General features: G+C 43.2%; 1 protein-coding gene across 2 annotated transcripts in view; it reads left to right on the forward strand.

Moving 5' to 3' along the window:
- LOC147010874 (mitogen-activated protein kinase 1) overlaps positions 1-27,690 on the forward strand; it is a 70,684-nt gene extending 42,994 nt beyond the window's left edge. The window contains exons 8-9 of one of the 2 annotated variants that reach the window (XM_085859709.1): positions 15,071-15,206; positions 25,669-27,690. In XM_085859709.1, the coding sequence (XP_085715835.1) occupies positions 15,071-15,193 (123 nt within the window). In that variant the 3' untranslated portion in view covers positions 15,194-15,206; positions 25,669-27,690. The remainder of the gene's footprint in view (positions 1-15,070; positions 15,207-25,668) is intronic. The other variant, XM_085859710.1, reaches the window with a different exon arrangement.

Genomic DNA, 27,690 nt, shown 5'->3' on the forward strand with positions numbered 1-27,690 from the left:
CTTTGATAGCTTTAGACCTTTTACTGTCGACTTTTTGAACTCTCAGACAACTTAGACCCTTTGGACCTTCACAAACCTTTGACCTTAGACCCTTCAAACATTGACCCTTTAGATCTTTACAGGCCTTTAAAATGTTTAGGATCTGAGGGTCTAATGTCAGACACCTTTGACCCTTTAAAGCCCTTAAACCTTCTTGGACCTTTTATACCTTCACAGACCTTTTGACTTTGGACCCTCGGACCCCAGACATTTTAAACCCCTCAGACCAGTAGTTTCCAAACATGTTTATCCATGACCCAAAATTTGAAATCGCATTTGCTTCGCGACCCATATAGTCCTCTTACCTACTTGTTACCGGTACCTACGATAAAAATTGTCAGAGAAAACGCTTTCGACGTTGAAAACCCCCCTCAAAAACCAATATTTTGAGGGGGATTTATCAAGTTTGGGTCATGACCTTGGGATTGGGAACACCTACCTTCGACCCTTAGAGCTTTAACCTTAGACCCTTTAACCATTTAACCACTTAAAACCCCTAAGATCCCTAAAACCCCATTAGACCTTCAACACCCTTTGCTATGAGCCTTGCTTTTTAATAACTTAGGATGAACTCTTTGAATGCACCAGGTATGCCAAGTCACACAGAAGGTTTCTTATAATTCGGCTTGCCTTCATTGCAACAAAGCGTCACCATAACATGTCAAATTCTATGGCGTTTCATGGTTTTCTGCAGTAGTAATATTGCTTTCATGCATGTAATGTATATACATGTGATCCATTCATGATCCTATGTGGTCCCATATGTTTAATATCTAGCAAATACAACCTGTCACTTCGCTGACGGGGGTGTTAAGGGGTGGTGGGGGTTGAGAGAGGCGGCAGGAGGGAGGGGAAGCGAAGAGAGGGGGGGAGCTATGCCTCAAATGTTGCTATGCTGCGGGAGGGAGGGGTGTGAGGAGGGAGATGGAAATGGAGAGGTAGAGGAAGATAAAGGAAGTATGAGAAAACAGAGAGAAAGGTGAGGGGCGGAGGTGGGGTTAGTAAAGAGAATGATATGTTGTGCTTGATGACTGAAACACACACACACACACACACACACACACACACACACACACACACACACACACACACACACACACACACACACACACACGTGCAAAATCTCATGTCAGAACAGCTGTATTTAAAAAAACTCTGTTGTGTCATTGTATGTAATCTGTGTCCACTGGCACATCTGCAAAAACTTTGATATTCCAATTCCAGAATATTTGTGGGAACATAAACCAAAAGTAATCGCTGAAAACGTGGAAATACCTCCCGCTCGCGTATGAACGAATGATCCCATTGAGCGTGAATATCGAAAATAAAGAGTTGCGACCAGATATCATACTTGGGTACAAAAAAGAGAAGAAGGCATTGGTGATTGAGGTGTTAATACCAGCGTTTTTGGACTAAATGATGCAGAAATCAAGAAAATGGCCAAACATAAAGACCTCAAGAATAAAGTGAAAAGATCCTGGAGGCTGAAGAATGAAAAGTTGTATCAGTGACAGCTGGAGCTTCAGGAATGATGACAAAGAACCTCACAGAGATATTAAACATAGGAGCAATTTCCCTGGGCACTCACCTGGTAGCAGCTCAATAAGATAACCAGGTAACCACTGGTAGGCATGGATGACCCACAAAATATATAATGGAGAAGAAAGTAAATACCTCTGGATATATATATATATATATATATATATATATATATATATATATATATATATATATATATATATATATATATATATATATATATATATATATATATATATATATATGAGCCTGCTGTTGGCGCAGTGGTTCGGGCAGCAGCTTGGGATCCAAAAGGTCCTGAGTTCAAGCCCCGTTGGGCCACTGAATTAATGCACCAGGGGGTTGACTCAGCCTGTCATCCTTCCGAAGTCGGCGAAATGAGTACCAGTATACTGGCCCGGTGTATACCCCGGTTAAAATACGTGTACCATATCCCTGTGTCGTAAGAGGCGACCAGGGTTGCGTCAGGAAGGGCATCCGGCGTAAAACATGTGCCAAATCACTATGCGGATCATACGGATGATTCGATGATCCGCTATGGCGACCCCTAGCGGGAGCAGCCGAAAGAAGAAGAAGATTATATATATATATATATATATATATATATATATATATATATATATATATATATATATATATATATATATTTTATTTTTTATTTTTTTTTTATTTTTTTTTTTTTAATGCCATGAACAAATCTTGGTACATCATGGGTTATGAAGGTTGTGGTCAAGTTTCATCGAAATTGTGTGTGTGGTTTCAGAAAAGAAAGCAAATATATTGTTGCGAGGTCGGGTGAGAAGACCACGAGGTGGGGAAAGCTACGTCGATTCCCATCAGACTCCCCGGAATTGTAGGCCGTCGCTCAAGGACAATCACATGACGCGGTGGGTCGTTTAACCGACCGTGGACTCCAATAACTCAACTGCGTGACCTAGGGTCCTCCTGTCTATAATCAGGTTACCTAATTAACCACGCGGTTTAACCACCGGGGAACCACGCCCTCGGTACTCCTTGTCCGAACCGGATCACTCTACCAACTACGGATCACCTATCCAGATTGGATGCAGCTGAGCGGCACTGCCAAGGACGTACCGGTTAGAAGGAATGGATTGTTGGGAATAAAGACCCGGCTAAACTTGGATCCGAACCATGCTGGACCAATGGAGGAAAAGACAAAGGCGAGCTGGGAACATTTCTACAATTATTATTTATTTACAATAAGCAAGGAAAAGTATGTGGCACAACAAAGGTTTATTGGGGGTGTAATGCAGGGAAAGATGAGAGAGGTGTTGGGTGCCACAATTATACAAGCAACTTACAAAAGCAGACACAGTGCAGTTTTGATGCGAGATTAATAAAAGCAACAATAAAATATCTTGTACAGGCTTACTTAACGGACAGGCGCCAACACTCAGACGAAGTAAACCCAATTGTGAAAGGAACATTTGCAGCCAGGGAGGGAGGGAGTTGAGGTTACAGTTTCTGGGTACCTGAGCGTTTTGGGGAAAGGGATGCTCCGTGGTGCGGCACCCAACAAAAGTTATGTAGTTCGGTCCACAGCCGCACGAGTGGTAATCGTATCTGTAGCAGGAACCCGAGTGGAGAAGAGTGGAGTCCAAGGCCGAGAATTGAGCAGTAGACAGGACCAGGTAAGAGGCTTGGTCAAGGTCGTGTCGGCGGAGACCAGTACAGTAGGTGGGCTGTCGAGGCGAGACATAGGCAGAGCCAAGCCGCAGGAACACTTTCACAACAACTCCTTCAATTCTCCACTTTCCAACCGACTTCTCATGCCTTCGACCTTCTTTCTACCAACAACCACAGACTTCTTCCTTTCGATCTACAACAACCTCCCGACTTCTTCTTTTCGATCTACAACAACCCCCCTTCGCCCCCACTCTGAGGATTGCTCCGTACTTTATAGATCAGGGAGCTCGGGGAGGAGCCATGGCGAAACCAACGTCATCGTCCAATCATCCCGATTGGACCGGGCCTTCATGTGGTCCGCATTTCTGGACGGGGTTTCGGCCAGACCTGAGTTTGGCCCGCCCACGCCGCGCGTGTCTGGGTTTGGGAAGGTGGATGTCAATGCAGCTTCCATAGTGAACGTCGGGATTTTGCCTCAAAACGAGACTCTAGATACAGTGGGTAGACGGTGGTACGCTGTGGCCAGCAGAACGAGGGTAGCAAGCGAGATGAATTTACCTCAGAAAAAGGAGGGAATAAAATAAAAGGGGAAAAATGATTTATTTTCTCTCCCTATCGAGTGCAGCCTGTGGCTGCTGGTTGCATCATTGGTTGGGATGCGGCTATGCCGCTGATGCAGTGTCCCCCTTACCAGTACACTGGTACTCATTTTGCCATCCTCGGAAGGATCACAGGCTGAGTCAACCTCCTGGTGTATTTTAATTCGGCGGCCAACGGGGCTAGAACTCAGGACCCTAGGATCCCAAGCCGCCACCCTAACCACTAGGCCAACACCAGGCTTAATAATTTATTAATCCTAACTAATAGCCCATCGCAACGCACTCCCTGCTGTCCCGCTAGAGGCTTGACCAAAGGTAGGGATCTATCTGTACATATATTAATGGAATAACTGATTCAGGACAACTGTATTGTGACGTCCACGGGACTTGAACAGTCCCGCCAACGTAGAATGAGCCGAAACGATGGAGGCGGTTTATTTATTTATAACCCAAACATGGCGGTTCTAATCGCTCTACCGCAAACGGGACGAGGAAGGTGGCACGAGTCACTTTTCACTGAGTTGATGATGTTTATTCGTTTTTACTATTTAGCAGAAATAACAAGACTCGGCAAGAGGAGGGATCCGGGGCGATTCGACGGGATGGTGTGGGATCAGGCGTGGGGAAAAACACAGACAATTCCAATGAATATAGAGATCTCAAACCTTCTAAGGCGCCAAGCACACACACACACACACACACACACACACACACACACACACACACACACACACACACACACACACACACACACACACACACACACACACACACACACACACACACAAAACGTAGCTATTTCTGGTGGTCAGGCTGGACCGTGGTGTGGACGCAACTGTCCCTGGATCGGCGTCGGACGAGCTGGCCTTGCTCTCGTCAGGGGGGCAGGAGAAACCGTGGTGCTGTCGACCTCCTGGTCTTGGCCCAAGTCCGCTCACAGCTGCCAGGGAACAAGTTCTGGCGCCAAGTTGCGAGCAGGAGAGGGAGGCAGGTCCGCCCGCCGTTTGACCCCGTACTCCGAGTCAGCAGAACCCCAGAGCCAACCAAGGTGAGGCACGAGGCTCAGCAAGGCTCCAAGACACGATCAAGAACTCGATCGAATCAGCACAACAACAAGGATTCTCCCCGCGCAACAGCCTCCCCACCAAAAAAACACGATCTTTTGGTTGTAATCTTCTTCCTCTTCCTTTTCGACCCCGAACAGAACCTTTTTATCCTCCTGCCCTCGTCACCTCCAATCGAGCCGTTTATTGGCCCACCGCCGTCGCCTTCTGCCAATCGTGATCACGGGGCGGAGCCATCCGCTGCACTGTCCTGTGACGTCACGGCCAGTCTCCAGAGAATACCAAAAAGGGGTTTACGCAGACACACTTACCCTATCCTGTGTCCCTATCTAATTACGTGACAATAACATCTCCCCCTTGAAGAAATGAACATTTACTAGACAACTTATCACCACTGAATTGCTACTTATTACATCGAGATCCTGGTAAACTCGAACAGCATGGCATACCTAATTAAACATCCTAATTACCCTTTGAATGCATACCCCCCCTCAGACGTAACACTGCCCCCTCCTCTGGTACCGCAGCTCCTGCAAGGTATATCACAGGTGCTACCGTACCAGCCTTAACACTTACTGACTCACACCTAATTAACCTAACGAAATAAAGTAGGAGGGGCAATGGGCAGCGAGTCGCAGCTAACTTACCTATCCTGCTTAATGTACTACCCCCTTATGGCCTTATCCTCGCCTAAACAATCATTCCTTTTTTTGTTTTATTTATTTATTTTATTTTATCACATGAGAGCACTGAGCGAAGTTGCACTCCATCTTCTGGATCATCGCTCTTGCCCAGCACTCTTCCAGTGATCTGGGGAGGGGAAACAAAAGGTTCCACAAAAACACAACACTTATACTTTACATTCCTACTCTAAGCCTTAACGACACTATTCACAGGATATTTACACTTGACCGCCTCCCCCAGTGGATGCTAATAGACCCAGCGTTACCTGGGGAGCCAATTTTCAAATTTGCTTGCCCCAAAATTATGCGGACATCATGCCCTTGCTGCACATGTCAAGTTGTGCGGGATCGAGTGGGACTCACACATCTTCACAACACTCACACCATGGTCATCATCACATTTCTAGGTCATGGTCCTCATTTTAATCATGCAGGCTGAATCCCGTCGTGGCCGTGGGGTGGGTTACCACAAGATGATGGGGGCATCTCAGGTGCAACCATGCCCACAGGTAAGCTTTAGTCCAACCCGGACGTTTCTCCGCCCCGCTCCCTTTGGTTCCCTCCCCCCTGGTAGCCATCAACTCTAATCCCGTACAACACTCTAGAAGGGGTCTCACTGGCTCCTCTGGCCTTCCTGGGTCGCCAAGGTCCTACCCGCCTTGGTCGCCCAACCAGACCCTCTCCCAGTTGCCTTCAGACACTGTCACCATTAGCCACCAGGTGGTGAATCTCCTTGAAGGGGGTCGCAATTCACGCTCACCGTGAGCTTCAGCAATCCCTGTGGACAAGCACATCATCCCCACCCACAAAACCCACATGACTCCCCCACCCCATCGGCCTTACATGTGACACCTGCATTTCTAACACTTCACCGACCATGACCTTCCCTGTTACCACACCATGTCCAATAAAAAATCAATGTGTGCACCATACATTTCACTTCTTAACTTAAAACAACTCACACAGCACTTCTCACCCGATCCACGCACCAGCCATTGGACAGCCACTTGTGCCCGCTTTGTTACCAATTACCCACTGTCCCTATTGTCACTCTAAAACCCAGCAGCACTTACAAACCCATGCCAATTTTCCCACAATTCACTTTTTTTTTCCACCAAAGGAGGGCACTTCGCCACAATCTCAGCAGCTGAGCATGGCCGTATATGCTCAGCCCAATCTAGTCTCCCCGACCGCTGACAGTGATCTCCGGACCCGACCTATGAAAGGGCATCTCGGATAGACCTGGCGGTTCAGCAGGAGGATTCACCCTCTCAGAGTCTAAAAGTCTATTGGAGGGTCCCTCCATCGCCGGGTACCGGCAATATCGTTGCATGTGTCCTCTTCGCCCGCACCGGAAACAACTCCCCATAAAAGGCCCCCGTGGGTATCGGTGTAATGTCTCTTCCGGTTCCGGACCCCCTCGGCCATAATCGAATTGCTCTATTGGCTGGGCTGGACCCCGCCGCTTTGGCACACCAACTACCGTATTACCCTTTATCAAACTTAACAGTTTCTGGCAAATTTCCTGAAACATTTGGGTAATGCCAATTTCTCCCAGCCCCCCTCCCTGATCCTGGATCTCCGCCTGTCGGATCGTCACCGATGGCCTCTCTAGAACCCGACCCGGCCGACTCCACGAGGCCAGCCTGGCCGCGCACTCGGCCGCTCGGTGAACGTTGGGTGGATCCTGTAACTCCACTAGCGCTCGGACCTCAGGGTCAGGAAGAGCAGCTAAAAATTTCTCGAGTGCCAGTCTGTCCCATGCCTCCACTGTAAGGTCCCGATACGCGATCCTGACTGATTGGTAAATGTCCTGTGCCAGCTCCTGCACTGTCTCACCCGGCTTTAATCTGCGGTGCTGGAGCTGGGCCCGCACCAGATCACAGTTTGCCGCGAACCCAAACCGACGGCTCAACGCCTCGCAAATGTGGGATCTGGTCAACATCCCCTCCGCGATCACGTTTAACACGTCTGCGGCTGGTCCCCGCAACGTTGCCACCAAATTCCCTGTATGTTCCTGCTCATTCCACCCGTTTAGTCGGGAAATGCACTCAAATTGCGTCAGAAAAGCTTCAACGCTCCCTGACCCGTCGAAATTTACCAGGGGGATCACTTTTACGGTGGCCCGCTTCTCAGTTTCTCCCTTGTCCGAATCCAGCCCAGGGATCAAACACCCTTGTGGCTGCGTATCCAATTTCGGAGCCGACTGTGGCCAAAGATGTTTTGTGGTGAGGGTCTCATGGGTCAATTTTGCCTCCTGTTCCAAACGTTGAATGGACCGATTCACCTCTTCCCGCAGGATCTTCTGGGCCCGCACAACCTCCTCCAAGGCTCCGTCGCGAGTTTGTAGCTGCTCCTCAACCAACCCGACACTCTACTTACAAAAGACGGCTCTACCAGGCCTTTATCCAAGACTTCATCTTGGCTCATAATTTTATCTTGTTCGTCCAAACGAGCCTCCAATTCTTTTACCTCCTCCGCCAAATTCATCCCTTGCTTCCTCAGCTCTCCCCACTCTTCATCTTGCAGCTGCATACGAGCATCCACACAGGCACGATGACGTTCCAGGCTTTCATCCACTTTATCAACCCGAATGTTCGTTGCATAAATTTTATCTACCAATTTTTTCCGTATATTTTCCCTCTCCAATGTAATTTCTACCTTTGTTTCCTGCAATCTATCCTCGAATTTACTTTGTATTTCCCCCAATTTAACATCCACACACTCCTGCATCTCAGTTTTCATTTTCTCCATCTTTTCCCCCAATTCATCCCTCATTAAATCAATCCGTGCACCCAACTGTACCCCCATTACCCCCAATTGATCTGTCATTTCTGCCCTCTGTGTCACGAATTGATTTGCCATTTCTGCCCTCTGTGCCGTCATTTCTGCCCTCTGTGTCACGAATTGATTTGTCATTTGTACCGTCATGTCCCCTATTAAACGTTCCAACATTGTCTGGATCGACATCGCGCCGGTTTCCGGCGCTGCCGGCCCCGTTACGGGCGATGAAACACGGTCCACGCTCGGAATGGGGGAGGTTCCAACCCTACCCCCGTCTCTCCCCTCTTCCCCCGACTCGCTGCCAGACACGTGGCCTTCCTCCTCAAACATCTGCACATCCACCATGGTGCAGAAGTCCCGTTTTCCGCCAATTAATTTAAATTTGAAAAATCCCGCCAAAATTTTCCCGCGCTCGCGCGCTTTTTTGTAGTACTTTTGTATTCCAATTCGTGGCGAGATTTTAATCTTGGTATATAATTTAGAGGGGTTCGAACATCCAACACCCTGTCACTTTTCACTGAGTTGATGATATTTATTCGTTTTTACTATTTAGCAGAAATAACAAGACTCGGCAAGAGGAGGGATCCGGGGCGATTCGACGGGATGGTGTGGGATCAGGCGTGGGGAAAAACACAGACAATTCCAATGAATATAGAGATCTCAAACCTTCTAAGGCGCCAAGCAAGCACACACACACACACACACACACACACACACACACACACACACACACACACACACACACACACACACACACACACACACACACACACACACACACACACACACACACACACAACGTAGCTATTTCTGGTGGTCAGGCTGGACCGTGGTGTGGACGCAACTGTCCCTGGATCGGCGTCGGACGAGCTGGCCTTGCTCTCGTTAGGGGGGCAGGAGAAACCGTGGTGCTGTCGACCTCCTGGTCTTGGCCCAAGTCCGCTCACAGCCGCCAGGGAACCAGTTCTGGCGCCAAGTTGCGAGCAGGAGAGGGAGGCAGGTCCGCCCGCCGTTCGACCCCGTACTCCGAGTCAGCAGAACCCCAGCCAACCAAGGTGAGGCACGAGGCTCAGCAAGGCTCCAAGACACGATCAAGAACTCGATAGAATCAGCACAACAACAAGGATGCTCCCCGCGCAACAGCCTCCCCACCAAAAAAAAAAAGATCTTTTGGTTGTAATCTTCTTCCTCTTCCTTTTCGACCCCGAACAGAACCTTTTTATCCTCCTGCCGTCGTCACCTCCAATCGAGCCGTTTATTGGCCCACCGCCGTCGCCTTCTGCCAATCGTGATCACGGGGCGGAGCCATCCGCTGCACTGTCCTGTGACGTCACGGCCAGTCTCCAGAGAATACCAAAAAGGGGTTTACGCAGACACACTTACCCTATCCCGTGTCCCTATCTAATTACGTGACAATTATCATTTCCCCCCTTGAAGAAATGAACATTTACTAGACAACTTATCACCACTGAATTGCTACTTATTACATCGAGATCCTGGTAAACTCGAACAGCATGGCATACCTAATTAAACATCCTAATTACCCTTTGAATGCATACCCCCCCCTCAAACGTAACAGTATGTTGTATGCATACGGTTCCGAGAACCGTAACAATATATATTTGGGGGCAACCCCCCCCCCCCCTGGGTAAAACCCCTGAGACCTCAATTTATTTTAATGTTGTGAACAAACTTTAGTACATCACGGGTGGTGAAGATGGTGGTCAAGTTTCATTGGAATTGTTTGTATAGTTTTGGAGAAGAAAGCAAATACATATTTTGGTGGGCAACCCTCCTTAAATCCCCTTGAACATCATGTCATGAACAAACTTTGGTACATCATGGGTGATGAAAGTTGTCGTGAGGTTTGCTCAGAATTGTGTGTATCGTTTCTGAGAAGAAAGCAAATACCCCTCTAAACCCCTTCAGATCTTGTTTTTTAATGCTATGACGGGTGATGAAGGTTGTGGTCAAATTTCAATTAAATCATATGTGTAGTTTCTGAGAAGTTGCAAGTATTTGTGGATGGACGGACGACGCGCTATCCCATAAGCTCCCCGGAACTACTTTACAGGTGAGCTAAAAACAATCCCTGGGAATATTGTTACAAATGAACAACAGTTGGAAAGCTGTTCGGGGCTCAGTGACGATCCTGAAGAGAGGCCTCGGCACAAAACTTTGAGAACAAAAAATTTCACAGTTTGCTCCATGAATTGTGACCCCTTACCGAAATGAAGGTGGATACTTTGAATCTGCCCTGGGAAGACTCCATTCCACATTCTGAAACCTGCATATGTAGATACCAATCAACGACACACACACACACACACACACACACACACACACACACACACACACACACACACACACACACACACACACACACACACACACTCTGTACGACCTAGTAGGTCTCTGTTTCACCTCCTGATGACCCCCACCCACATATGGAGACAGCAGGCAACAACAGCAACTCCCACATACATGAACAAACACACACACAGCAATTTAGAACCAACACCTTGTACATGCAGCGACCTTTGCACCCCACTTGTTGGCTCCGAATCTGCTGCTTGTATGCTACAGTCCCCTCAACAGGGGTGAAAGATGGGGGACCAGGGGGAGGGTTGAGAGAGGGAGAGCGGGGCAGAGAGATCGACGTCGGAAAGGAGGATAGGGTTGGGAGGAAGAGGGGTGAGGGATTCCGGCAGATGTGACGCCCAGCTTATCGTCCATCCGAGAGACGACACGCCGAGTGATGAATCACCCGGCCTGTGAAACACCGAGAGGACAGTTTAGAGCTGGGTTGGGATTGGAATCCAGGCTACACAGTGAGCATGCGTCCCTCTCAGCTTTCCTGCCATGATGTGGTGATTCCTTACTTCAGAACTGAAAAGATTTTTTTCTCAATGTGATCATGTAATTTATTTTGCCTTCCTACCTCCAGTGTAGAACCACGGTATCGCAATACGGTAAAAGCGAAACGTTTAATTATTTATTTGTGTTTATCTCTGCTGAAGTGTTGGGTCGTATAATGTCGTCAAAAATAGGAAACGTCATGGAAAATAAACTTTCACATTTTCGGTGAGGCAGCCCACCACCTGTTGCACCACAGAACAAAACGTGGCAAACGCAGATGGGTAGCCCTAAACTTTGTTCAAGTCTATCTACATACAGTATTCAGTGACAGTGAAAATTTGTAGAGCGCTGGCTTTAGCACGCCAACGAAACAGCTCCCTTGGCACGCAATTGCTAATCACCGACCGTCATATTAAACATACACCTCCCGGAGACGCCTGAAATGTCAAATATGTCCGGATTGGACAAATGAGCACTTTTCTCGGAGTCGGAACTGCTTGTAAGTTCGATTCTGGAGCTTAAATTTTGCAATTCTCCTTAAGTTAAGAGATACTCGTGGTGATTGCATGTGCGGAAATGAACTAGAGCAACGAACGCTGATGTCTCTGGGCGTTTATACGCGTTGCGATGTACACAGCGGTTCATAGGTATGATGAACAGGCATTCGATAATATGAGTGAGGAAAGTGAAGAAAAAAAAAAAACTTTATTGTTAAGAAATCGTTGCAGCTTATTCCAAGTCGAGGCAAGGTTGAGCAGGCCACAAAACATGATTGCTTCAGACTCCAGCGAGGCTATCCAGGAAATGCCTGAAGACCTCAGAGAGTGAGGTGGCCGAGGATCTCCTGATGAAGGATGTAATTAAATAAGGCCATTAATTATCTTCAAAAGGGGTGTTTTAATTAACCCACACTGAATTTTCACTCTTGCACTTCCTTCGAGTTTTCTTGGTATGCATGCAAAGTTTTATGGTTTTGGAGTTATTGCGGAGACACACTGACACACACATTGACATTTATTAGTATAGATATATAATGTTACATGACATATGCATGTCTGCGCATTTAGATTATTTTATTATTTGTACCACAACTTGTGTTACATTCACTACCAGAGTACCTGCCATGCAGTCGATCTTGTTCCAAGCATGCAACACGTTCTTCTGACATAAACCTTTTATTTTGGTGGTGTATAGGCAACTGATGGCTCTGTTTAGACAAAAATAACCCGGGTTAAGTGCATGAAGCAAAAACATACCTCCTGTTTATAATTCAAAACTTCTCACTGCACGCGAAAACATGGGGACAGGAATACTGTACTGTAAATGGTGGAGACTTGTTATACCCTCCCCCACCTGGAGGTGGCGCTACATGATGCACATTTATGTAGAGAATTTGTGTTGCCCACTCACCCACTCCCCCTCTCCAGGCCACCGACAAAGATAAATAAAAACAGTCCCATACACTTATTGGGGTCATGCTGATCTTATGTAATCAGCCTAGAACTGTAGGAGGAGTAGCATGACACACACACACACACACACACACACACACACACACACACACACACACACACACACACACACACACACATACACACACACACACACACCGGTCCATGAATTTTTGTAAGGATAACAGAAGAGATTTCCCATTATTAGATCATATCATAACATACGATGTGATGTTCACGTGGTGCAACTCCTGATTCAACTTGGAATGTAATTGCTAATTTCAGCACAAAATTGGCGAACTGTGTGGATTTAAAAAAAACAGTTGAAATAAAACAAATAAGTAAATATCTAATGATAGATGAATACCTTTCTCTCACCGTGGATCAATTGCCATTTCAGTTATTTACTTATTATTTGGCTCATTTTAACAGCAACATAAATAATTATTTTCAACACTGCACACAAAAACGAGTCGTCGTTGGCTCTCTCCATTCTATGCAACACACTTTTACTTTCCCGTATTTTCCTCCTTTCTGGAACACGAGGATAAAGATGTATCTTCCTTCTTCTGTCTGATCGATTGGAACTGCCCCATTCTGAACAGCATGGCATCTTTTACACCCCAAAACTGACTTCAGATTGAAAAATGATAATGACAGAGTCCACATAGATGCACACAATTTAAGGCTTCGCTTGGCAAAGATGGGTAACAAGATGGCGCTTTCTTATCATGTGACCACATATCCTCCAATCACGATTGTTTTCGCTCAAACCGTGTTCAACAAACTAGTATTCTATGGCATTGCGAATACCCACCCCTCCCGCTTGCTTCCCACCCAACTCCTGCTCTGAATGTCCCACGCCCTCCCGAACCCTGCCCGGAATCACTCCTTACTCCTCCGAATCGCAGGAAATGCCAAAATTGTTAAAAGACTTTGATTGCATTCAGCCGAAGAGACAAAGGCAATTCTGAAGTGCTTGCACATTGGGGAAAACAGTACTCCATTCATTGCCTTGTAAGCTGAGTAGCTCTGATTTTCCAAACAATTACTTTGCACGATAGAGGACACTATCTTCAGCTGGCTTTGAAGGCCAGCTTTGATGCTTGGTCAGTGCAAGAGATGTTGTCGCTGATTGAGGTAGAAGTCCACTCGACTGGCAGTCAAGAGAGGAATCTGTTCATTGCAATTTGTTGACTGAGTGGATGAAGTCAGAAAACCAGCCATTAATGCGACCTTTTCTGCCACAGACAGCAACTTTATCAAGCAAAGCAGGATGCTAGACTGTTAAATGTACAAAATGCGTCCAGTTAGACACCGTTGACATCTGAGAATCGAGGCCTCCAACCATTGTTGAGAGAATCAGCAGTACTGTTTATCCAATATTGAATGGATGATATGCAAACTGATACTCGGAGATCAGGCCATTTAATGTACGGAAAGAGTGTCATCTGCACTGATGGATTCAGTGACATTGGTTCTAATTGAAGTAAAATAACTGGCCTGTAGTTGTAAAGATCTGATCTGTCTTAGCAAACATCACTCATTTTTTTGCATAAGAGTGCAGTCTTTAAAGCAGATGAGAGGTAACATAAGCTTAAGAAAACTGACAGGATAAACAGCCAAGCAGAATTTCAGAGCGTGGACAATGATACCATCTGGGCTGATCGCCAAGGCAGAGGCAAGACTGGCCAGAATGTTGTGTGTCTTCTCAGGTGAAAATGTCTCTTTGTGTGGGAGGGGAAATCATGTCAACAGAGAGCTGTGGTTTGGGTACATGAGTTTTGGCATTTCATCTTGTTTTTAGTGGAGTCAGCTCTGATGCAATTTGAGGTAAGTAAGGGGATGTATGGAGAATGCACATCCCAGAGGCCAACTTAAGGCACCACCAAGACTTTGGAGGATACAGCTTGAAGAGTTTGCAACGTATCCGTACTAAATACTCGTAACATATCCATACTAACTACAGACAGAATTTGCAGAGTACATTGATTGCCATGTGATGCGATAAAATGTGGGACAAAAACACTTATCAGACTATCATAGTGCAAATCAGCAAATCCAGCAACATTCTTTATGGAAATATGCATGATGTGATGGTGATGGAACTAAACTTTGTACTGTCAAGTAACTAATTCATCGCTATAATTTTCTGTGTATTACATTGTTGCATTGTACTACGAGCATGGATGTGACCAGCTGTACCTGTCAACACAGATTCGATTGAGGCAATGCATGCCCCTTCCCCAAAGCGATTGATTAATATATTCTTGATGCAATGCAAACTTATCCGAGTTCCGATCCGGGACTTGGGAAAAAAAAAATTGCCAAAGTTACCGAGCCGGATCCGAACTGAGATTTTGCTACTAAGGTACAGGCCTATTTGAGAATCTTTTTGTATGCAGCCGGTTGCTGAGGCACCATTTGGGTTTGAAATGGAGCTGGATGACCTGCCTAAAGAGCGATTGAAGGAGCTGATTTTTGAGGAAACTCTGAGATTTCAACCCATCGTCCAACAACGTGTATGAACTGCTGGAAGCTGTACGTACTGATATTTACCACATACTGTTTATGTTGCTTTTGGTTGGTGTGTTTCCATTTGATTAAGATGTAATAATTAGCTTGAAAATTGTAGTTTCTTGTCGTGCAATAATTCGACAAAGGAAATGCAGCTGGCATGCAATTGTAATAATCGGCCTTTGACATTGCTGCTCTAACTGAGACCCGTCAAGCAGATGGAGGCCAGCTAAAAGAAAATTGAGGTGAGTGCACTTTCTTTTGGAAAGGAAAAACATCTGACGAGAGATGCATATATGAGGTTGGTTTTTCCGTAAAGAACAAGATTTCCAACAAGCTATCAAAGCTCCCTGTTAGTATTAACGAACTCCTCATGACCCTTCACCTTAAGCTCCATAACAACCAGTATACCACAATCCTCAGTACGTATGCCCCTATACTTGACTGCCACAGCTCAACAAGACAAGCTCATCCTCATGAGTGACTTCAATGCAAGAGTAGGACAATAGTCTGAACTTTGGGAAAGAAGGTGTGGGGAAAATCAATTCCAATGGCGTCCTCCTCCTCGTTCTCCTCCTCTCCCTCCCTCCTGTAAATGCATGGAGCATAATTTGCTTTTCACGAATACCACTTTCAGACAATGACAAATGTAAGACTACTTGGAAACACCCATGATCCAAACACTGGGACCTTCTTCACTATGTCATTGTAAGAGCCTGTGCTTGTACCAACGTCTGTATCGCATGGGCCTGAAGTGGACAGGTCACCATTTAGTTAGGTCACTTGTGAATGTGACTCGCACCACACCACCATAAACAACCAAAAGTAATGTGAAAGACGTTCAACTGGTTGTAGGACAAAAACGACCTGAGTGCAGTACACATTTCTACCGCACACACAAGGCATTCCAAAACTATGCTACCTGTGAAGACTTCAGCAATGCCTTAATAAATATTTCTCTGACCTACCCGATAGCATCAATGACGTTCAAGTACACTGGGAAGAGCTCAAGACCACTATTAATAAGGCATGTGCTGAATCGATTGTATATTGTACTCGTCATAAAGGTTGGTTTGATGAGAATAATGAGGAAATCCTAGCCCTTATCCACCAGAAGAGAAACGCGTTCTGCATTTGGCAAAACTAACCCTCCACCAAAAACGGGAGAAGCTTACCACCAGCTTAAAGCTCGAGTTCAAAAGACGCAACGTAACCAACAACCAGTGGTGTCAAGCAAGGGCCATGGAAATCCACTGGTAAGCATGACATAAGAATCTTATTTTAGGCATCAAAAACGTCAAAGGGCCATATCACGATGGCCCAATCCTTCGGAGATCCTGGGATTAGACCATTTAAACCTTGGAGCAAGGGTGGAGCAAAGTGTCTTACGGCTTTTAAAAGGTCCGAAAGGTGTGAAGGTCGAAAGACCTAAAGGGTAGAAAGGAGTATTAGGGTCTTAGGGATTCTAAAGTGTCTAATGGGGTGTGCAGGCTATTAAGGTTATACAGGGTCTAACAGGGTCTAAATGGTCATTAGGATGCAAGTACATTACCATCAAGGGTTATATAGGGTGTGAGGGGTCTTAGACTTTTAGGGATCTTCAGGGTCTGAAGGTATATGGGGGTTTAAAGGATGTAAATGTCTAGCAGTGTTTAAATCATCTTAAAGGGTTTTCAAAGGTCTAAGGGTGCTACCAAGTTACCTTCTTTATGTAAATATGCATGATGTGTCTAAAGGTTTGAAATCAAATCAAAAGTCATTGGTCTCACCAGTCTAAAGGTTTAAAAGATATGTTCCATAGTACATAATTAATGGACGTAGTCATGTTCCATTTGTACTTAAATCATGGACATACAGAGCCTATAGAAAGTCTACACCCCCTTCAAAATTTTCACCTTTTGTTGCTTTGTAGCCTGGAATTAAATTGCATTAAAACAGACTTTTTCCACCTTTATTTACATATCATAACCCACAAATTTCAGAAAAATTTATTAAAAATACAAAACTAGAATATCTTGGTTGGATAAGTGTCCAACGCCTTATAATAGCAATTGTAAATTAACTCAGATATAACCAGTCACCTTCAAAATCGCACACCAAGTTAATTGGCCTCCACCTGTGTTAAATTGCAGTGTTTCTGATTTATTTCAGGATAAAGTTAGCTCTTCCTGTATGTTTCCTCTGCTGGGTAGTATCTCACAGCAAAGACTCAACCATGAAACCCAAGGAGCTTTCAAAAGACCTCTGATATAAAGTTGTGGAAAGGCACAGATCAGGGGATGGGTATAAAAATATTTTGAAGACCTTGAATTTCCCATGGAGCACATCATCCATGGAGTCAAGACGATCATCAAGAAGTGGACGGTGTATTATACCACCAAGGCCCTGCCTGGATCAGGCTGTCCCTCCAAACTGGATGACTAATCAAGAAGGAGACTGATCAGAGAGGCCACCAAGAGACCAATAGCAACTTTGAAAGGGCTCCATGCCTTTATGGCAAAGACTGGTCACTGTGTACATGTGACAATATCCCAAGCACCACACAAGTGTGGCCTGTATGGTCAGGTGGCACGAAGGAAGCCATTACTCAAAAAAGCCCACCTTGAGTCCTGTTTGAAGTATACAAAAAAACCACTCCAGAGAAGCTGAAGCCCTGTGGAAAAAAGTTTAGTGGTCTGATGAAACCAAAATGGAGTGTATGCATCAGAGATATTTATTAGACCTCACTACGAGACCCACGCAACGCACTTCGTCCCGTTAACCCACTAGACGTGAGGAGAAGACTAGCTATACGAAGACAAATTAAATAACTGCCTTGGGATCACTGTATGTTGGGTGCTATTGCTTTGGAGGCATGTGGTTTTGCAGAACTGTAACAATGTTCTAGTTTTGTATTATTAATTAATTTTCTGAAATTTGTTGAATTTGTTTTTCATTTGGAAGTTGTGGGTTATGATGTGGAAAAAGACTGTTTTAATGCAATTTAATTCCAGGCTATAAGGCAACAGAAGGTGAAAATTTTGAAAGAGGGTGTAAACTGTAGACTTTCCCTTGTCACGTACTTGTGTACTGTGCAGACAAACAAACACAAATGCAATACCCTTTCCTCTGGTGAGGGTAAGCAGGCACTAGGCCAAGACACTATCCACGTGGAGGTCTTTAAAGCTGCTAGATTAACACTCGCTCCATAGCTTCACTGGTCAAATCCTTGTCAAAATTGCCACATCTTATGAATGCCAACACTTTGACTATATTCAAGAAGGGCAACGAGTCCATGTGTGAGAACCACCAAGATACGAACCTCATCCAGTGATGGCAAGATATTGCTTGAATCTTTCTCAACCACCTCCCCCACTTGCAAAGGATGTGCTTCTCAGAATCACAATGTGGATTCAGACCATCTCGTGCACCATCCACATGATTTTTGTTGCTTAACAGATCCAGGCGAAGTGTATAGCTCAGCACCAGGAATTATTCATGGCTTTCGTCTTTCTAATTAATCGAGAAGCTTTATGGAAAGTGCTGAGTAGATTTTGTTGCCCACTGGAATTTATCCGTGTCCTTAAACTACTTCACAATGGGTTGATGACTGATACAGTCCGATGCAAGGGATCAGAGACTGAACCGTTCACCATCTGTAATGGTGTCAAAGGATGCTGTCTTTGCCCCAACTTTCTTCTCCATCCATTTTGCTGTGGTCTTTATTCTCACCCAAGACCATGTTCCTTCTGCAATTAGGATTGAGTGTCAAATGGATAGTCAGCTTCTCAACTTGTAGTGTCTTCACTTCAAAACTAAGGTTAACAAGACTTGCATTACTTGCATCACTCACCTTCAGCATGCTGATGATTGTTATCCTCGTGCACATTAAAGCCGACTTGCAATCTATCCAAGACATTTTCTCAAGCGCCAATCTTAGCCTCGGACTTTCCCTCAACATTGGGAAGTCAAAAGTGCTCCACCAACCTGCCTAAGTGCAAACTGCTCTGCTCACCACACAAATCATCATTGGTAGAGAACTCCTTTAAAATGTGGAGCATTTCCTCCACCTTGGCATCTGTCTCCTCTTGGATGGTTTAAACTTCAAGGGGTATGTTATGGGTGACATACCGAAACTATCTTAAACGCTTGGAATGGTTTAAACAGCGCTTCTTCAGGAAAATCTTATGCATTAGAAAGAAAAAAGCTGTCGCACCAATGCCACCGTCCTCTGTACAACTAGCACCACCAGCGTCGATGTGAAGATCATGAAACATCAACTCTGCTGGTCTAATCACTGTGTGTGGATGGCTGATGCTCATCTGAAGCAAATAGTCTTTTCTCAACTCAGATATGGTAAGGGGACCCATGGGAGTCAAAGGAAGCGCTATAAAGGCATCCCCATGAAAGCATACATTTGAGAAGGGAAACATCTACCCTATTAAGTGGAACAGCTGGCCAGCAAGATATTGCAATGGTATCTCATCATCCACCAGGTCGCCTTGAAGAGAATAGTCTTGCCCAGGAAACTACGAAATTACAGAGGAAGGAAGGAAGGTGGCCAACAACTGAGCCAAGAGAAACACTTTTCAAGTGATCAGGTGCCACCTTTGTGGAAAAACTTGTAGAGCACAAATTGGATTATTCAGCCATCTCAAATCTCACCGATGACTTTCCAACCTGACAGACATCATCCTCACTTTGAGGGGTGGCTGATGACGATTCCACCTTTATGCATTCCAGGAAAGTATCTAGCCTAAAAAATATATATATCTTGGTAATAGAAGCTCAAATGAGACTACATTACATCCCCTGGGGCAGAGAGTGGGCCAAGCTCAGCTGGTCCACTAGCCTTCAGAAAGTACTCACACCCCTTCACTGTTGTCTCCTTTTGTTGTTACAACATTAATTTAAAATGGATTAGATTAAATGAAAAAAAATTGTCACTAATCAACACAAAATTCATCATAATGACAGTGAAAACATGTTTTTAAATTTTTTTTTTCAAATCAATGAAAAGTTGAAATGTCTAATTTATGGAAGTATTCAGCCCCCCCCCCTCCCCAAAGTCAATACTTTGTAGAAGTGCCTTTGGCAGTGATTACAGCTCTGAGTCTTCTTAGGTATGTCTGTATCGGCTTTGCACATCTGTATTTGGGATTCTCTCCCATTCTTCCTTGCATATTTGTTCAAGCTCTGTCAAGTTGAATGGGGAGTGTCTGTGTACAGGAATCGTCAAGTCTTTCACAGATTCTCAATGGGATTCAAATCTGGGCTTTGGCTGGGCCACTCAAGGACTTTCACATTCTTGTTCTGAAGCCATTCCATTGTTGCTTTGGCTGTGTGCTTGGGTCATTGTCCTGTTGGAACATCAATCTTCGCTGCAGTCTAAGGTCTTTTGCATTCTGAAGCAGATTCTCCTCAAGGATTTCCCTGTATTTGGCTCCATTCATTGTTCCCCGTATCCTTACAAATCACCTAGTCCCTGCCACTGAAAAGTATCCTCATACCAAGATGTTGCCACTACCATGCTTGAGGGTGGGGATGGTGTTAGATGGGTGATGATTTGTGCTCGGTTTGCACCAGATGCAGTGCTTTGCATTCAGGACAAAGAGTTCAATTTAATCCATTTTAAATTCAGGCTGTAACACAACAAAATGTGATTACTTTCTGAAGGTACTGCATGGAACCAGGAAGAAAATCTATTGAAAATAAAGTTTTCATATCTTGGATGATTGTATCTCATTCATAAAACCTTTTTAAGGCTACCACAGGTGAACCGAGTAGTTGTTGAGGTTTAACATCTATGGATGAATACACATTGCAAACTTTGTTTCCATCAGCTGGACTTGTTTTCCTTTGAGGATATATCTCTCTATCTGTTTTCTGCCAATTAATTACCTCGCTGCATACATCCATCACCAAAGGTGAAGGAGGTTGTTTTCACCCCCTTTCTGTCTGTCTGTTACTTACAAAATCGAAGATTTTTCAAGTATATTGGTTAGTCGATTTTGTTATTCTGTCTATTTGTCTGTCTGTTACCTCCAGGTCACAATTTTAAACCGATCTTCACGAAACTTCACCACATGGTAGTTTGTCAAAAGGAAGAAGCCTATCGTTTTTGAGGTCAAAAGGTCAACATAGGCCAAAGGTCAACAACTTCGGTGAAGTTTCAAAAATTCTCAATTTTCATCTGATTGACTTGAAATTTGAAGAGGATTTCTATATATACATACATACAGTGGGGAGAACAAGTATTTGATACACTGCCGATTTTGCAGGTTTTCCCACTTACAAAGCACATAGAGGTCTAATTTTTATCATAGGTGTACACTTCAGCTGTGAAAGATGGAATCGAAAAGAAAAATCCTAAAAATCACATTGTATGATTTTTATATAATAAATTTGCATTTTATTGCATGAAATAAGTATTTGATCACCTATCAACCAGTAAGAATTCCGGCTCTCACAGACCTGTTAGTTTTGTCTTTAAGAAGCCCTCCCATCCTCCACTCATTATCTGTATTAACTGCACCTGTTTTAATTCGTTATCTGCATAAAAGACAGCTGTCCACACTCAATCAATCAGACTCCAACCTCTCCACAATGGGCAAGACCAGAGAGCTGTCTGAGGACATCAGGGACAAAATTGTAGACTTGCACAAGGCTGGGATGGGCTACAGGACAATAGGCAAGCAGCTTGGTGAGAAGGCAACAACTGTAAGCGCAATTATTAGAAAACGGAAGTTCAAGATAACAGTCAATCTCCCTCGGTCTGGGGCTCCATGCAAAATCTCACCTCGTGGAGCCTCAATGATCATGAAAAAGGTGAGGGATCAGCCCAGAACTACATGGCAGGACCTGGTCAATGACCTGAAGAGAGCTGGGACCACAGTATCAAAGAAAACCATAAGTAACACACTATGCCGTCATGGATTAAAATCCTGCAGCGCACACAAGGTCCCTCTGCTCAAGCCAGCGCATGTCCAGGCCCGTCTGAAGTTTGCCAATGACCATCTGAATGATCCAGAGGAGGAATGGGAGAAGGTCATGGGGTCTGATGAGACCAAAATAGAGCTTTTTTTTGTTTAAACTCCACTCGCCGTGTTTGGAAGAAGAAGAAGGATGAGTACAACCCCAAGAACACCATCCCAACTGTGAAGCATGGAGGTGGAAACATCATTCTTTGGGGATGCTTTTCTGCAAAGGGGACAGGACGACCACTGTATTGGGGGGAGGATGGATGGGGCCATGTATCGTGAGATCTTGGCCAACAACCTCCTTCCCTCAACAAGAGCATTGAAGATGGGGCGTGGCTGGGTCTTCCAACATGACAACGACCCGAAATGCACAGCCAGGGCAATTAAGGAGTGGCTCCGTAAGAAGCATCTCAAGGTCCTGGAATGACCTAGCCAGTCTCCAGACCTGAACCCAATAGAAAATCTTTGGAGGGAGCTGAAAGTCTGTGTTGCCCAGCGACAGCCCCGAAACCTGAAGGATCTGGAGAAGATCTGTATGGAGGAGTGGGCCAAAATCCCTGCTGCAGTCTGTGCAAACCTGGTTAAGAACCACAGGAAACGTCTGATCTCTGTAATTGCAAACAAAGGTTTCTGTACCAAATATTAAGTTCTGTTTTTCTGATGTATCAAATACTTATTTCATGCAATAAAATGCAAATTAATTATCTTAAAATCATACAATGTGATTTTCAGGATTTTTGTTTTGGATTCCGTCTTTCACAGCATAAGTGTACTTATGATAAAAAATTACAGACCTCTACGTGCTTTGTAAGTGGGAAAACCTGCAAAATCGGCAGTGTATCAAATACTTGTTCTCCCCACTGTACATACATGCATACATACATACATACATACATACATACATACATACATACATACATACATACACGTGCATCATACATACACTTGCATATAATCAGGTCACTCAATTCAACTAGCCAATTATTTTTGAGGTCAACATAGGCCGGATTTATAAAATTGTCAATTTTCATCTGATTTGAAATTTAAAGAGGAGTTGCATATATAGTCATTAAATTCAACCACCAATTCTTTTTGAGGTCAAATTTGTTTTTTTGGATTGTGCAAGTATTATGCTCTGCATTATGTCGTCTTCTTGTTCCTTGCAAAATTGAAGATTTTTCTTGAGGTCCACATATCGGTGTAGAAGTGCCTTTGGCTGTGTTGCATCACCAGCATTTTGGCAAATGTTGTCACTGATTTGGGAAACCAACAATTTTTTTGGTTGGTCGATTTTGTTATTCTGACTCTGTCGCCTTCAGGTCACAATTCTAAACCAATCATCATGAAATTTTACGAAGTTGTCGAGGTAGTCTCAACTGAGAAGCCTATTGATTTTAAAGTCAAAAGTCATTTTGAGGTCAAATTTCTGAAATCGTCATTTTTTTCATCCGATTGACTTGAAATTTGAACAAGATTTGCATATTGCGTCAATGAATTAGGAAACCAACTATTTTTGAGGTCAAAGGTCAACTCAAGGTCAAACTTCTAAAATCATCAATTTTTACCTGAAACATCGTCAATTTTCATCCGATTGACCTTGGAAATTAAGCAGTAATTACATAGTACATCACTGAATTGGGAAACCAACTATTTTTGAGATCAAAAAGTCAAAAGTGAACTTGAGATCAAACTTCTAAAATTGTCAATTTACATCCTATTAACTTGAATGTTGAACACTATTTGCAGTCCATCACTGAATTGGGGGGGGGGAAACTATTTGAGGTCAAAAGGTCAATTCAAGGTCAAACTTCTAAAATCATCAAATTTCATCTCAAAAATCTTCAATTTTCATCTGATTAACCTGAAAATTAAGCAGCAATTGCATAGTACATCGCTGAATTTGGAAACCATCTATTTTTGAGATCAAAAGGTCAACTCAAGGTCAAACTTCTAAAATCAATTTTCAACTGAAAAATTGTCAATTTACATCCAATTAACTTGAATGTTGAACACTATTTGCAGTCCATCACTGAATTGGGGGGGAAAACTATTTGAGGTCAAAAGGTCAACTCAAGGTCACACTTCTAAAATCATCAAATTTCATCTGAAAAATCATCAATTTTCATCGGATTAACCTGAAATTTAAGCAGCAATTGCATAGTACATCGCTGAATTTGGAAACCATCTATTTTTTACGTCAAAAGGTCAATCTTCTAAAGTAATCAATTTCAAAGGTCAAACTTCTAAAGTCATCAATTTCAATCTGAAAAATAATAAATTTTCAACCGATTTGACTTGAAATTTGAAGAGGATTTATATTTCAGGTCACTGAATTCAAACAGCCAATTATTTTTGAGGTCAACATAAGCCAAAAGGACAACATATGCCGTATTTCTAAAATTGTCAATTTTCATCCGATTGACTTGAAACTTGAAGAGTTGCAAATTTGGTCATTGAATTCAATCACCAATTATTTATGAGGTCATATTTGTTCGATGGATTTTGCAAGTATCGTGCTCTGCATGACGTCGTCGTCTTGTTTGACTGTTTTTGTACACGATATCTCAAAAAGTTGTGTACTGATCCAGATGAATTTTTTTGTGGACAGGTTCGGTGTGTGACATGGACGAACTGATTAGATTTTGGTGAAGATTCGGATACGGATCCGGCTACGATAATTTTTTGTGATTCTTCACCCTTGAGAGATGGGGGCAAAAGTGATATATAGCACAATATCTCAAAAAGTTTTGGACGGATTCGGATGAAACTTGGTGGACATGTTGGGTGTGTGACAACGAAGAATTGATTCAATTTTGGTGAAGGTCTGAATCCGGATCCGGATCTGATAATTTTTAGAGTGATTCTTCACCATTGAGAGGTAGGGCCAAAAACGATATTTCGCATCTATGAAAATGTGTTTGACGGCTTCGGACGAAACTTGGTGGACAGCTTGGGTGTGAGATGAAGAATTGATTGAATTTTGGTGAAGCTCAGAATCCAGATCCGGAAACACAAATTTTTAAAGTGATACTTCACCATTGAGATGGTGCCAAAAACGATATATAGCACGATATTTCAAAAATGTATTTGGCCCAGTATGTTTTATTGCATGGCGGTGGTATACAGTCTCCCGAGTACCCTTCTGGTTAATGTGTATATATATATATATATATATATATATATATATATATATATATATATATATATATATATATATATATATATATATATATATATATATATATATATATATAATGTTTTTAATGGATTGGCTAATTTGTTTTGATAAATGTTAAATGAAAATCACTTTTTTTTTTGGTTAATTCGTTAAATAAAAATCACTCTATTTGACTTTGTTTTGATAAATGTATTTGTCTCATTTGGTTTTCTGCTTCCCCTCCCCTTTCCACTTGTACAATTTCAATCCCCTTTTTGAGAGTATTTATAAATATATTCTATAATTTATCGGAGATTTGCGGTGTCTGTCTGGATACTTCAGCATTATTGATGCATCCATGTTTCCTTAGAGTTGCTGGTGTGTTTGGAGATGAGCAAAGCCTTGGGATATTTACTGCAGATTCTCCAGCAAGACTGTTTTCATCGAAGGAAGGCAGCATCCAATATCTGACCCGTTGACCTTTCCTCTGTAATCTTTTGAATACCTGCTTGAGTTTTGTGAACTTTGATGTTTGTTTCCTACGTCAATGGATATTATGTTTCTTCTTTCCACCTTTAAGCTTTTGGACTGTAAAAAGTGGCTTTTGTATTTGCTTGGTGCATTTAATTTTGCTTTTGTGTGTTGAGAAATTCGGGCTGTTCAGCACAATCTTTTAGTTTGGGCAAAGGATTAACACATTCACATTATAAAAGTGAAAAAAATAACTTCTGATTTTTTTTTTTTTGCAAAATGTTCATTTTATGCGGATACATCCGTTGAAACAATGACAAAGGAGAGCATCGTGTGCTTTGGGTGAGCCTTTGGGTGCTTCATCTTATTTTGGTCTGACTGTACAGAGGGAGGGTGGGTGAGTTAACCACAAAGTAGATGTCAGTCCCTTCCCTCAAGGAGTTCTCTCCCACAAATACACTTTGCAGTGATGGGTACACGTGACTGTTCTTTGTACAGGTTTGGTACACACTTGTTCCACATATTTCAGAGCGACCACTTGTATTCTTCATTTTCTCTGTTTTTTAATCCTTGTGCTTTGATAATCATGTCATGAGCAGTATTGATATTCATGAACAGTATTTGACACCTATACTCCGGTATGCATTCTTTGATCAGCACGGTAAACTTTATGAGCGTTTTTGACCGCCTTGTTTTTGTTTGGGGTTTGCTTCTCGCTGCTTTGCAGATATGGACAAGCTGGATGGTACAAAGTCTTGTAATCTTTTCCTAAGTGTGCACGAAACCTCTTCGGAGCAGCAGTATTGCAGGACGTGTGGTCTTACATGATTTGATGCTTCATTCTTGACTTTGGTGCATTTGTTTATTGCTTTCCTTGATATCTCTTTGGTTTCATTTCATATGATGTATCTTAATTTTTTTCCAAGTCGTCTTAAAATTATATTCAATTTTTTATTGCTTAATTTGACGCATGCCAAAATGCAGCAAAGCAATGAGTGTCATTTGCTTTGTTGAGTCTTGTACTTCTGCTTGTTAGTTTTGCAACACGAACAAATTGTAATGTTTTAAAAGGATTAAAGTATCAGGTTTACATCCTGGACCTTTTGTGAAAGGCATACTTTGGCATATTGATTTAAATAATGTCGTTTTTGTTTACCCATGTGGGATTGCCAAATTGTCTTCAGTCTTGTTTAATAGGGAGTGTTAATAAAATAAATTTAGATTTTAAAAGATTTATGCATGGGTGCTAGAGTATATACACAAATTAACCACCTTGTAATTGCTAACACACTTTAGTGGCTTTGTGATTATTCATTGGTACATCCATTGTTCCTGCAGAATCGAGTGATATGTTTGTGCAGATATGTGGATTAAAGAACCCTTATCTTGGCTTCTCACTTTAAGCTGCAATATATTGTATTCAATGTCAGATATCTGAAAAAAAATAGATACGAGGGGAAGGGGAGTGGACCAACAGCCATAATAATCATTTGAGAAAGGTATGGCTTTCCACATTTAGATTGTTTAAGTAGATGTAATAAGATTTTCAACAGTGTGAGAAATATATCGTTTCTAGTGAGGCTCAATAATTTAGAATTTTATCTCCTACATGAGACCCAAGAGCAGACGTTCTGTGGTTTAAAATGCCTTGATGATTGTAAAACTCCTGGAAAAAAAATTTTTTGAGCTGTAAAATACAGCAATGGACTGGTCGTTTGAAAATTTTAATAATTTAATGTAAAAGTGGAGACTTGCTTTTTGGTGCGTGTGCGTGTGTTGTTCGTATTGTACTCATAAGGTTTTGGTGAGGTGTGTGCTTGTGCTTTGACTCTTGGAGACATCTGCCACAACATATATTTGACGATCAGGAAGGCCTTGTGGTTTGCATGCACTCTAAATAAATGCTTCTAAAAGTTTTGAA

This window comes from Eptatretus burgeri, chromosome 16 (assembly GCF_056783735.1).
Source record: "Eptatretus burgeri isolate ZD-2024b chromosome 16, Ebu_testis_v1, whole genome shotgun sequence".
Taxonomy (NCBI): domain Eukaryota; kingdom Metazoa; phylum Chordata; class Myxini; order Myxiniformes; family Myxinidae; genus Eptatretus; species Eptatretus burgeri.